The sequence below is a fragment of the Alexandromys fortis genome, unplaced genomic scaffold (genome assembly GCF_014885135.2).
Source record: "Alexandromys fortis isolate MF-2015 unplaced genomic scaffold, M_Fortis_MF-2015_v1.1 scaffold_8_1_9099942, whole genome shotgun sequence".
Lineage (NCBI taxonomy): Eukaryota > Metazoa > Chordata > Mammalia > Rodentia > Cricetidae > Alexandromys > Alexandromys fortis.
This window is the reverse complement of record NW_026067898.1, coordinates 7,210,577-7,224,334: the sequence shown is the minus strand read 5'-3', so window position 1 is coordinate 7,224,334 and position 13,758 is coordinate 7,210,577. Positions and strand designations below refer to the sequence as shown.

At 43.1% G+C, this 13,758-nt stretch overlaps 2 protein-coding genes across 5 annotated transcripts in view; one reads left to right on the top strand and one right to left on the bottom strand.

Annotated features, from left to right (window-relative positions):
• Positions 1-5,119, top strand: part of Agps (alkylglycerone phosphate synthase) — an 89,505-nt gene extending 84,386 nt beyond the window's left edge. For 2 of the 4 annotated variants that reach the window (XM_050119727.1, XM_050119742.1), the window contains exon 20: positions 4,198-5,119. In XM_050119727.1, the coding sequence (XP_049975684.1) occupies positions 4,198-4,463 (266 nt within the window). In that variant the 3' untranslated portion in view covers positions 4,464-5,119. Of the gene's footprint in view, positions 1-64; positions 3,699-4,197 lie in introns of those variants that run through there. The other 2 variants (XM_050119752.1, XM_050119735.1) reach the window with 1 other exon arrangement.
• A 4,592-nt stretch (positions 5,120-9,711) lies between these two features.
• On the bottom strand, positions 9,712-12,395 carry LOC126487102 (tetratricopeptide repeat protein 30A2-like). Its single transcript, XM_050119764.1, has one exon. The coding sequence runs from the start codon at positions 12,194-12,196 to the stop codon at positions 10,202-10,204; it is 1,995 nt and encodes a 664-aa protein (XP_049975721.1). The 5' UTR covers positions 12,197-12,395; the 3' UTR covers positions 9,712-10,201.
• Positions 12,396-13,758: the final 1,363 nt, after the last annotated feature.

The window sequence follows — 13,758 nt, the reverse complement described above, 5'->3', positions numbered from 1 at the left end:
ACAAGATTGATTGGTTTCCAGCATTCAAGGTGTGTACTGAAGCCTTTTTGATTTTGTTTTCCAGTGGGCAAGTTACGAAAGCAGTGGCTAAAGGAAAGCATCTCTGATGTCGGCTTTGGGATGCTAAAGTCTGTCAAGGAATATGTGGACCCCAGTAACATCTTTGGAAACAGAAACCTTTTGTAACTCCATGGATATCATTATGAAAAAATGTTATCTTTTTAAAGTCATCAGTTATGGTTATACCAGTAATCAAATATATCATGGACTGTATTTCAGCTATGTTTGTTGGTTTCAAATAAGTCAGTTTTCGTTCTGTGTTTGTTTCTACAGCTCTAGATTGACAGATGGCGTTCCTAGGTCTCTCTCACTGTAGGTATTCCAGTTTAGAGCCAACTAACTGGTTGTCATCTCAGACTTTAGGCAGCACAAGGCTGCCCGATATCTGAGGGCACGGCCAGCGGTTTCACGTGCTCCTCTAGGTGAGCTGAGGGAGCTTGTGTCATCTGCGTCTTGTCTAGCCTCTAGTGTGTCCTTTCTTAAACAACATTTCTCTAAAGCAGACATCTAACAAAGATTCTGCTGGGGAGAGAGATTTGTGTGTGTGTGTTAAAAGCGTCCTTTCCTGGGAGGAAGTTGTCACGGGAGGACACTCGGGACAGAGCCAGCAGTCTGTCACTAGCACCCTTCATCTGTATACGGTGCTCAGCCTAAGCTTTGCTTGAAGTGAATACACAGTTGCACACTTAAATTGCCAACATACAGATTACTCTGTGAGCAGACGCATTTTTGTCCTCTGTGTCTGTCTCTAGCGGGGTGTGTCACTGAGGATAACCTGTTGTTCTCTCCTGCGTCATCCATAATAAGCTTTGTAAGAACAGCTGCCTTACTATGGTGAAGGCCGTTGTCCACCGTCCAGTCCTCCTGTGTCTCTGTCAGGCTTGTTGCCAAGCTGCACAGGCAGCTGCAGTGTGAACAAAAGGAAGGCTCCTCAACCTGCTGTCTCCAGTTTAAAAGAATTACTTGGCTAAAGAAACAGTCGCTAGTTGACTCTTGGATTTGAAAACCTCTATAAAATTCACAGACAACAATCTTTTTTCTAATTAGCCACAAATAGCCTGATAAATGTTTATGGAAAAGTAGTTTCTGTTCAGTTCTTAATAATGGTTTAATGCCTTTTTGAATTACTGGTTTAACTAAGTTTTAAAATGTATGCCATAATCACAAGTTTGAAATATTCTATTTCTTAAATAAAAGGAGAATATTAATCATATTTAGCAGACATTTTTACATTCAAAACTGGAATTTGAAATAAGTGGAACAGTTGCTTTAAATCACTGTTGAGGTTCCTGATTCACATTGTGAGATGAGTTCTTTTCTTAATGCAATACCTAACTTTTGATAATTTTTTAAAATATTTAATCAGATAATGTAAGTCAGAGTGCAGACGATCCTTTAGAAGGACACACTGTCTGTCTATGTAGCAACAGCTCCAAATATGTTGGGGCAGTTTGATACCTTTTATATCTAAGTAGCCTTAAACAGAGCAGTGAAAATTTAAAATTGACAAAACGATATTTTTAAGACTTCAAAATGATAAATAATTTTTAACTATTAAAATTGGCCTCAAACTAACAAATTTAAATCTGTAGGGAAAAAAATCAATATTAAGTATTAGTTTAACAACAAAACTCAATATTTATTTTTTGGAAGCTGCCTCTCTATTGATGATTTATTTTCGATTATAAAGTTTCCATGTCTTTGGTTAAAGATTTTGATGGTTTGAAATAGTTGGACACTCAAGGAATTGCCTCTCGAATTGTAAGATTCTTTATAAAATGCATCTCTTCTTGAAGGTGATTCTCTAATTGGTGAATTGAAATGTAACATTTAGTAAGATTCCAACCTCTCACTGGAAGTGTATACATGTTTCCAAGGAATTATTTTTAATAAACAGTTTTATTAGCAGATTCAGTTCCTTGCATGTGACTGTTAAAACCTTTCCCCCAGGGAGTTCAGATTTCCACAACCTCGGCAATCTGTGCTGTAAAGGTAACTAGCTCCTGAAGTTGTTGGGTTTGCCATCCAACCTGAGCTCTGTGGAGGTTAGCAGTTTATGTCTTTGTTTCTTTTTATCTCTGGATGCAGACCTCACCAATCTTGATTCTATAGCGGTCATGACATTTTGTATCTGAAATAATCTCAAGCGGGGTCATTTTGAAACATGAGAACTCTCATTAGTACAGTTTCACTGTCTGTATGTCAGGAAACCTTCCCACCCACTTCTGGGAGGCGCCTCAGTGTAGACCTGTCTTCAGAGGAGCACGGGTTTGCGAATGTGCACAGAGCACTTAAGCCTTGCCTCCTTCAGAAGTGTCTGCACGTGGTTCCATGAGCCTAACCCAGGAGAATGCTATTTTCTGAAGCATCTTAATGCATGGGTTAGTTAATTTAAAAGCTGCAGCCTGTTTGATACTCAGAAGAACCTAGCACTGACTCACCCTTCTTTAAGTCAGCCATATGTGTAATAGTTTGCTTAAATCTGATGACATCACATGTCGGTTGGGATTTTAGTGGGAATGGGAACTTGCTGCTAATGAGATCTAATACTAAAGACTCAAATGGACAGGCTTTGCGGACCTTGGAGAAACTGTTGCCTTAATGTGTGGTGTGACATACAGTGGCGCATAAGTGAACTGAGTCTCATGTTACGTCCTTTGAGACTCTTAGCTGGGTTGTGGAGGCCATATGCTTCCTGTGTCCAGCATTTCATCAGAGAATACAGGATTAAACTCTACTCTTTTCAGGAATGGGACGTTGGTACTTGAAATGCTTACATATTATAGGAATATTGATCTAAGATTATTTATGAATCTGGAAGCCTTCTAGTATTCATATTTGTGTTGTTAGTTTAATTTGGAAAACAAAAGCTCAATAAAAGACAAGCTTCCATCGGTGTGTATCAGATATAAACACATGCAAGAACTCTCCCCCTCCCCCCCCGGAATATTGTAACGGAATGCTAATTTGCATATTTGAGAAAGCCTTTCTGCATGTTAATCCCAGAGATTTTCCTGTGTCGTGTTCTCTCATACAGCTTCTAACTGTAAGCGATCAGAGAAGCTGCCAAGTCCTAACATGAAGTGTATGGCACCACATGGAGCTGGGTTTGCTGTCACTGTCAGAACACGTGATGGAGAGGGACCACTTCACACTGCGTGGCAGTGCTCGAGCACAGCTCTGCCTGTGGGAGGTGTGTCCAGTCTGAGGAGCGCGGTAGTAATCTTGAGGGGTTTCTCCCGATTTTACCCAGGGCTCTGCTTGTGGCGGGGAGCACAGGAGGGGCACAGTGGGTGCAGATTAGGACTGGAGACTCTGAGCTTCTGCCTGTGCTTTGTCCGTTGTGGGGGCTTGGCTTGGCTCAGGTCTTTATGTTCCAATAGGAGCCATCTGCCTACAAATTCATTTAATTCTTTCTCTTTACTGAAAAAAAATATACAATGAGAGGAAAATCCAGAAAGTATAAAAGGTTTTCTTCAATTGTTGAAGTATGTGTCTGACGTGAAGGATGTAACCCAGCTTTCTGTTCCTTAAGCCAAATAGTGTTCGTCTTCAGTGTGAAACTTAACTGTAAAAACTGCTTGTATAATGTCAAGAGATTATAGAAACATTATTAATAAAATGGACATGGCTTATGATTTTTTTAATCAAAAGGAGGTGTGAAGCTGTTTTTATTCTGTTTGCATATGTTTTCAACTTTTTTCACTTCATATTTCCATAGATTTGAAAATAAAAAATAATTTTTGTAAGTTTGCTAATGTAGCATAATCTAGACAGCCTATGACTGAATCCCTTTGGCCTTATGGCTGAATATATCATAATTCAGTTACATCAGTCGCCAGGTTTTTTTAACCAATATTAAACCTTTAGGTGGTGTTCAGAGCATTCCCTTTCAAACCTGGAAGGCCACAGTGAACATCCTCACGTTCTCTAAATAAGTACAATCAATTCCTTAATAGAGGGAGTAAAGATCACTGATGTATACTACTCTTGAGCCAAAGAACACTCACAGAATTACACCTAGTTCTGTGAGTATGAAAAGACTTTTTGTTGTTGTTGTTGTTCCCAAAGGATATTGTTTTATTTTTAAAGAAGAAATAAGTAATACATTGTCCGGTGATTTTTTTTTCTTTCTAGATACTAGGGGCTTACTTCCTGAGAGCAGAGATTGCTCAGCTGCACATGCCATGTGGATGACATTGTTAGTGTTCCCAGCAGCATACACTCGCCCTGAGAAATACCATTACCCTGGACTGTTCGCAGAGGGCTGCAATGCCTGGATCAGTGTAGTTTATCTAAATGGGCTTTTATTAAACACTGTCCTTTTAAAGCTCACAGTGCCTTCTTGGGATTTTTCTCTTTTCTTCCATGAAACATTTAAAACGAGAGAGGGTATGCTGTAAAGACAGAGAGGGTTTAGCAATTCAGGGTTCTTCTCTCCAAGAACACATCAGAATTTGGTGATTGCATGTAGAAACACTGTTCTGTGTTGGTTGGGTTATCTATATATTTAATCAGCTATATGCTTAACCTGGACTCAGACATCCAGTCATTCGGTGGGATGGATTTGTGTCTGCTCTTTATTCCTGCTGTCCCACCCTAGTAACCCTAAGATAGGGCTTGGCAAGTCTTGAGACACCCACTGTATGCTTTTGACTTTGTTTACACAGCTCCCTAAGGAAGCAGGGTACTAGACCTTATGCTCCGTGTCTGTCTTTGTGTGCGTGTGCGTGTGTGTGTGTGTGAGAGATGCCTTGGGAATAATGAGTATTTTGTTCCTGGGCAGTAGTAAATCCTGTGAGAAGTAGGTGTGTTCTATACAGCTTTGTTCTTTTTTTTTTTTTTTTTTTGCTAAGTCTGTGAAATAATTTGCTCTGATACAACTTAACTTGAATAATATCTTATCCTGAGTCTTCCTCCATGGCAGTACATGTCTCTGCCAGTACTGTGGTCATCTTTTGGGAATTACATGTGGGTAAAATGTATGTGTAAGCCATTATACCACTGTAACTAACGCATAGGCAACAGTTCTTCCCTTCACACTGGAGTCTAAAGTGGATGTGACNACCTTTCCGAGAGGTTCTCTAGAGCTTGTCAAGTTCACACGGAGCCGTGCCATTTGTCTCCACAAGGGCCCAGTGCGTAATCCATATCCCACGCTTTGGTGTGTGTTCAGAATTTCCTTTTATTGGTTTTTCATAGACTGTGTTGTTTCAGGACAAAAATGCCCATGTGTGATTTTTTAAAGATGTACTGGGAACAAATAAAACATTTCTAAAACCAATCACTATTTACTGAACTTTTATTTCCTCGCGATCTCATTCAAATCTTGCTAATAGCACCCTCTCTCTCAGAAATAGTTCAGTGGTTGCCAGCACTGGATACGCTTCCAGAAGACCCAGGTTTGATTCCCAGAACATAGAGCTCACAACTGTCTCCAACTCCAGTTCCAGGAACCTGATTGATGCCTTCTTCTGGCTCCCATGGGCACTACGTGCATGTGGTACACAGACATACATGCAGATAAAATAGGAAAAAAAATAGGGGAAAAGCAACTGATAAAGACTCAACATCAACCTTGGGGTTTCATGCATGTAATCTGTACACCCACAAGTGTATCTAGACACATGAACATTGTACATACACATGCTAAGAAGAATCTTTTAGAGAGATGTGGACAAAACCCCGAAAAGGCAACCTAATTCATTTTTAATGCACTAAATGTAGCTAGACTAGCAGGCACACTGCGGCTACTCTGGTGGGGGTTAGGGGGTCTTGTAGTTAGACCTCAACATCTGAGACTGAAAACATCAAGTGGCTTGAGAAAGTGCTCCCAATCAGATTGGCCTGTGGGCAAAATGGGTGCATTTTCAAAGTTGATTGCTCTGGGAAGGTTTCAGTTAACTGTGGGCGTTTCCACCCCTAGGCTGGAATTCTGGATTATGTAAGAGAGCAGGCTGAGCAAACCACGGGAATCAGGGCAGTAAGCAGCATTCTCTGATAGCCTCTGCATCTCCTGTTTCCAGTTCTTCCCTAATCTCCCTCAGTGAAGGGCTGTGATGTGGAGCTGTAAGCTAAAATAAAACCCTTTCCAAACTGCTTTTGGTTGTGTTCCTTACAGTAATGGTAACCCATATCCAGCCCACACCTCCCACAAACAAGGCATCCTCGTGTGGAGCCAAGCTTCTCATGGCAGTTCTGTGCAGGTCCTTTAATCCAGTCTTGTCACCCCTCGAGGGCGAGTGTCGCTGCAGATGAGCCACCCCTGCCTTCATCAGTACTCCTGGTTTCTAGTAGTCTGCCTCTGGTGAATGGGTGTGAGTCTGTCCACGTGCACCACCCATGCTACAGCAGAAACCACATTCAGAGAGATGCCTTGAACAGTCCGAATCCTGCAGAAACCACATTCAGAGAGGTGCCTTGAACAGTCCGAATCCTGCAGCATGTCTAGCACTGTGTGTGTATGGGTGGTGGTGGTGGTGGTAGGTACTGAGAAACTACATTCCCTGGCTGGCCTTAAACTCACAGAGATCCACGTGCCTTTACTTTCTGAGTGCTGGGGTTAAAGGTGTTTGCCATCATGCTCACCACACCCCAACCCACACTCTTTTTTTATCTCTGTTTTCCTCCTTGGTCACTCTTCTAAAGTTATCTTGGATTTCAAGATGAGTAAACACCTTTTTGGCGAGATTCCAAAACTCCCCTGATCAACAGCAGCAGGTTTCCCAGATCACACCACCTCTGATGAGAGCCACCACGCTGCTGGTGGAGTTGCACCTTAGGGGAGCAGTCACAGTTGCTCCCCTCAATTGATGGCCTTGTCGTCTTCTCCAAACCCTTTTTAGAATCATAAGAGAAAATGACCCACTGGCCCAGAATGCCACCTGCTCTGTTAGTTAAGCTCTGTAACGGAGACTGCTCTTACGTTTCCTGGCTGCCCAGACCCAAATAATCACACAAAAATTATATTAATTACAACACTGTTTGCTGCCCAGACCTAAATAATGACACAAAACTATATTAATTACAACACTGGCCAATGGCTCAGGCGTATTCCTAGTCAGCTCTTACATCTTAAATTAGCCTATTTCTATTAATTTGTGTATTGCACGAGGCTGTATCTTGCTGGTAAGGTTTTGGCATCTTTCCACAGCTACATGGCGTCTCCCTGACTTCACCTTCTTTGCTCCTACATTCTGTTTAGTTTTCCCGCTTAACTATATTCTGCCAAAGCATTTTCTTTATTAACCAATAGTAATAAAACATATTTATAGCATACAGAGGGGAATCCCACATCAAAACTCCAAACCTCTTGATTAAAATCTTGTTATCCCCACAAGGGTATATGAGGTCACACTCTACTTGGCAATCCTAGCGTGGCCATGCCAATTGTGTGTTTTTCCTGCATTTCAGCACTCTTGGTTTATTAGCATATTGTGGGTGACTGAGCCTAGATTGTTGTGACACCCATAGTTGAGTTTTTGCCTTAAAGTTCTGGTATGGTAGCATGCTCAAACTCTTGTATTTGGAGAGCCAGGGCTGACTAGAAGCATGAAACACAGGTTTTACATTAACGAGTAAGGCTTCAGAAATAGATCATTCCCTTTGTAAGAAAAGTGTTTTTAGTACTATAGTGTATGCGTGAGGATCGTGAAACAGCACTTTGTGCCTCGTCTGTCAATCAAATAACAAAACGTGAGGGGAGGGGCTGGCATTGCAAAGCCATTTTAAAATCAAGAAACAGCGTTTCTTAGCCCACATAAGCACCATGACACATGCACATTTGCACTCTAATGCACTCTAAATAAAAAAATGTAAAAATTCATTAAACATACATGCTAAAAACAAAATACAGCAAAAACTCCAGAGAAATCAAAAGTGGTCCCCCCCCCCCCCCCAGCTTCTCCAGGCCTCAGCTCCTGGCTCCTGGGATTTGCTGTTGCTGAAGCCAGTGATGCTTCTCGGGAGAGCCAAGGTACGGCAGGAGACAATTGGCCTGATTGAGCTTTATTCTGTCACTTGGTGGCAGAACAGTCAGAATTTCCTGGCTGCCACGCTACCAGGAAATCCTAACTGCCCAGCTGCCTGGGCTAAAAGCATCTCTGAAAAGCTTTTTATGTTCTAAAAATGAGGCCATGCACACACATGCACCACAAACAGCACCTGCATAAACAAACTGTGGTCAAGTAGAAGCGGAGCGGTTTGCAGACGGGAATCTGGAAAATGTTTGCTTTTTAGTGGCTAATGTTACTTATTCAATACTTTTTTTTTTTTTTAGAAGTTAAGAGGAAATAGGGAAAAATAATGTTGACTTTTGAAAATACAATTTCAGTTCATTTACTTTCCATTTTTTACGGGGCTATGGAGATTGAGAGGCACCCAGAGCTACTGTGGCAACAGTTGTTATCAAAGGCCTGGAATGTGCTATGGTGCCAGTCCAGAGAGACCACTCACCCCTGATACTCCTCTGGCGTGGGATCAGACTAACCCTGCCGGACGACAGCAGCTCAGATCATTATTGCAGTTGCCTTAACCCCAGAGTAAGCCAGCTTGTCTTTTCTAGTGGAGTGAAGCATCCAGGTCAATCTGCTGAGGCCATATCTATGTGGCTGAAATATCCCCAAAGGGGACAATCATCTTCGCATTACGGCAGGGGCTTTCTGTCTGCTGATTGACAGTGGTTAGGTTGAACCTAAGAAACTGCTGAATTTGTAGGTGGGAAATTCAAAGTCAGCAATCATCTGTGGTTCAGCCTGATATTGTTGCTTTTTCTAAAATTTGGGTTGCCTTTATGGAAAGACAGAGACGAAAGGATGAAAAACACTTATTCTGGTAGGATTCAGAAAAAAAGTAAGTTGATTAAAATGAGTAGGAATCTCAGCGGGAAGCAGAAAAACCAGCAGTCATAGATTGAAACAAACAAGGAGTCTGTGAGCTTACGTTCCAGGACTGACTTGTTCATCAGTTGTGGGAACAGAGGGGTCATTTTGGACAGGGTAATGATAATGAAGTAAAAGTCTGTGTACCTAGGTCGCCAAAACAAGAAAACACAACAAAACTGTGCAGCCAAAGGAAGAAATTAATAATTGAGTTCTCCGTGGCCCACGGAGCCAACTAAGCAGGGCTCATTGTGGCTAACAGAGACTGAAGAGAAAATCGGGGAGCCTGCATGGATCTGGGCTAGGTCCTCTTCAAATGTTATGTTTTAGGGTTTTGTTGTTGTTGTTATTTTTGTGGGGCTGCTAACACTGGGAGTGAGGACTGTCTCTGACGCTTTCGCCTGCTTCTGGGACCCTTTTCCTCCTATTGGGTCATCCAGCCTCAGTATAAAGCTATGTGCCTAGTGTTACTGTAACTTGTTATGCCATGTTCGGTTGATATCCCTGGGAGGCCTGTTCTCTTCTGGAGGGATATGGAGGAGTGAATCTGGGGGAGAAAGGAGGTGGGAGTTGGTAACTGCGAGGAGGAGGGGGAGAGGAAACTAATATTTTTATAAGAGAATAAAAAGGTAACTGAATTCTCTGCTTAGCGCTGATCGTACTTATTGTGAGACAAATGAAGATAAAGTATTTGAAAAAGCAGCAACAGTATAATTTGTTCATATATTCAAATTATTAACTCAAGGAAAGAAGACATCACAGGATTTTTCTTTTATATAATTTTTGTAGTGTTTATTCGTGTTGTAGTTTGTTACGTGAATCTACTGAATCTTGTACACTAGCAAAACCATTTATTGCCTAGGGAACTTAATCTGGACAAAATGCTATATTAGGAAACTGATAAGTACTCTAAATTCTCTATAAAAACATGGGAGTTGTGCAAAGAGAAGACACAACCCCTGGGATGATTCCTAAAAGACATTAATTACATTTTACTAGGTTCCGAACTTAGTGTCTGGTTCCAATAATATAAGTACAAATATGCCCAATATACATCAGACCAGAAAGTTAAAAACATGATAGACACATCTTTCTCCGTTCCTATACTTGATGGGTAATCTAAAAGGGCAGGTTGTAGTTAATAGTGCTTGTATTACACTAAAATGTACAAAGTCTCACAAATAGCAAAAACTAGATACAGGTAAAATGGAAGGTTTACATAGAAAGTCATTATCATAAAAGTCATTGACAGCCTTAATTAATTACATATTCCATCCAATGATCTCATAAATCAGAGCCCTTAATTTTCTCGACTCATACGTAACTGTATTCTTCCCAATGTGCATTCTCTCTTCCTCCAAAGGCTGTTCTATAACAGCAGGGATGTTTCTGCCATAAAGTTCACAGTGCTCTAGAAACTGGACACATTCTTGAATAACAGTGTCCCTCAGCATGATCGTGTGTTTTGACATGTTTTCTAGCAAGGACAGGAAGCATCTTTTGGCATAATACCACGTGTCAGTTCCTAGCTTTTTATGATAAGGCTCCAGGCTCTTGATAACCCTGGAGATACCAAAGTCATAGTTTCCTTTGGCACAATAGAGTGTTCCTATCACCAAGTTCACAATGCAGAGGTGGTAGATTTTCTTGTCTGGGTCACCATAGGAGAGTTGTTCCTCCTCCTTCTCAATCTTCCTCATCAGCTCCTCGGCTTCTTCATTCTGACTTGTCATGATGTAGGAGACACAGAGGTTGGCTAGGACAATGGCGCTGACGCTCAGGATGTTGTCGTAGTTCTTCTTGACGATGGGCTCGTAGAAGCCGATGGCCTCTTTGTACTTGTTTTCCTGCATGAAGAGGACGTGGGCCACATTCAGCTTCCACACATCATGGTCATTGCAGAATTCCACAGATTTGCGGAAGATCTTCTCCACCATGGGATAGTTTTCAATTTTCCAGTAGATTTTTGCCTGGGCCATGAGGACAGGGATATACTTCTCGAGAGTTTCATCGTATTCATTCACGGCCTTTATGACAATTTCATCATCTCTGTTGTGTCTTGCTTCCTGAACTTGCTTAGTGAGTCTCCTGAGCTGCTCAGTCAGCATGCCAGCTAGCCCGTCCAGCTTTATGAAAGCCTCTTCGGGAGCCGTCTGGCAAGTGATCATGGCATCCAAGAAGTCATAGAGATAGGGCGTGAGGAACTTGTATGTCAAGTGGGCATTCTCTGCCAGGACATCAGCTGCCAGGTCAAAGTACTCATATTTACAGTAGAGCAGCAGCAGGTTGCCGAAGGTCTCTGGGGGAAAGGGGTTCTGCTGCAGCAGGAACTGGAGCTTCTCAAACCCCTCTGTAGGTCTGGTATCCATGTTCATCAGAGCCTGGTTGTGCAGGGTCACAGGGTCCAACTCTTCCTCTGCCCTGGGCGGCATGTCAGTGAGGGCTTCCTGGGCCGCCTCGTAGTTTCTCAGTTGGTATTCTATGGCTGCCTTGAGGTTGAAGGCTTCGACCAGTGCTGTCTGGTGAAGGATTACGGTATTGCCAACACTTCGAACATCAATGCCTTCGGTGGCCATGCCCACACCTAACTCTGGGTGCTGACGGATGCCTCTCTCAATGATTTCAGCGATGTGCTTTAGAGCTGGGGCATACTGACGACTGCTGTAATATGCCAAAGCCAGGTTGTAAGATACATCAGGCTGGTAGCCAGAGGCCTGCAGGGCTGCTAAGAACTTGGAACAGGCAGCTTCATAGTGTCCCTCCTTGTAGAGCAGACAACCCATGTTGATCTTTCCATCTTTTTCATTCTCCCCTCCACTGTCTTCTCCAGCTTCCCCACTCAGCAGCTGCTCCACCAGGCTCCTGGCTCCTGGCAGGTCGCCCTCGCTGTACTTAATAGCAGCCTGGAGACGAAGGACGCGAGTCTGATAGGTGGGGTTGTCCAGGAGGAAGGCGACCCGCGTGGCCTCAGGATACAGGCAGGCCTTGTACAGCGCCTGGGCCTGGTAGAGGCGGTACTGCTCGAGTTCCGGGTGCATCTGGCTCAGCTGCTCATAGCACTCTGCAGCGAGCTCGAACTCCTGCAGGCGGTAGTAGCAGTAGGCCAGCAGCGACAGCCCGGCGCGGCTGCGGGGGCTCCTCTGCAGCTCGGCGGCCAGCAGCTGCGCCGCCTCTGAGTAGCGGGAGTCGCGGATGAGCCGGTAGACCACGGCCGTGAACTCACCGTCGGGGATCTGCGAGCTGCTCAGCCCCGCCATCTTCACCCAGATTGTTGTGCATCCTCGTTTCCAAGGCAATGGGCCAAGCGGAAACGGAAGTTGTTCAGAAACTACTTTGCCGCAGAAGTATCATGTTGTGAATAACAGCGACCTGCCGGCGCGGTTTTATCAACTTCTAGCTTATTTTTGAATCACTATAGAGTGTGGAGCGACAGTGGAGCCTGAACAGGAAACTTCTCTAGGCGTTTCAGACAGCGCCACTGCACGTCCCACCACGCACCGGGTTCTTGTTCGCGCTACATTCTGGGAGATGTAGTTTTTCCTGTTTGACGTGTTTCTGGGATTGGGTGTCTCTGCCAGTTCTGTAGGATAGGGCATCTGTGCCTGTTTCTATGCTCTGCCCGCTACCTTTTGAAGGTGAAGTAAGTTTGCGTGTGTAGGCCCCTTGAGATGCCAAGAGTGAGTTAGGTGTTCCATGACGTTTCGAGTCGCTTAGCGATTGTGACGCGAGTCATCACTGGAATTCGGTAATTCAGTATATTCTCGGCAGCTGCTCTAAAGTCTACTTTCTGAGAACGTTAGCAAGCATGGACTGGCGTATTTCGTTCATTTCGTTCGAGGGAGGGCAAAGAAGTGTCTGCATTGTGACTGGCTCTGCTTTAGAGTTAAGTCCCCCCCCCACCCCCCACCCCGTTTTCTTAGATGACAGCTGTTAGGAATGTAAATTGTTGCTTGAATTGCTGAAACGTGGCTTTGGTCTTTTTCTTCTCCAAGGAAAAACATCAACGCTAACATTTCCCCCTCTCCTATGTTTTACTCTTCTAATCCTCTAGAGTCTAAACTCTACCAAACACTGTGGAGTGTTTGTCAGAGACATAATCAGTCTACTTCTCAAGCTTGTAATGGTGTTGGGTATGACTGAGCTGGCTAAAATTTGGATTTTTTTTTTTTTTAGATAAAATAGGAACACATTGCCAACTCCTTTCCCATACCCACTGTTAATCTGAACAACTCTAGGCAGATATCATTCTTTTTTTCTTTTCCCATCTATTTAGAATGGGTCTCTAGGTTCTGTATTATCATTTTGGGGGAGGTTATTCTGTATAAATTCAATTTTATATTAGTATGATAGGCCAGCAAAAAACTACAGACTTATAAACTTATATTCAATTATTATTGACAACCACATCCATAGTTTTGGCTAATACGTGGGAGCTATAAATATAATGTTTAGTCAAATATTAGAGAAGGAAGTAAATTAGAAGAATATAAAACTGTTCTGTCCAAGCGAGGAAGTGACAAATTATATGATTTTCAACAATAATGCTGTAATTTATGGCCGTGTGTCATCCGTAGTAGCTCTGCTAGGCCCCTGGGAAAGTCTTACTCCACAGACTTCCATGATCTCCCCTGGCCTGGCTACCACCCAAGACAAACAGACCGAATGAAGGCATGACTTGACTTCGTGATTAAGGGTATTGTTCACCTCTTTAGTAGATTTGCTGCCCATTCATCTTCTCTGTAGTTACATTTTGGAGCCAGCAGCAACCGTATTTCATGGCACTCTCTTCAGCTTCTCGCAAACCAATCAGAGCTTTCCG

What these genes read in the sequence shown, in the direction of transcription:
- LOC126487102 (XM_050119764.1), bottom strand. Translation starts at nt 12,196, where the DNA reads ATGGCGGGGCTGAGCAGCTCGCAGATCCCCGACGGTGAGTTCACGGCC.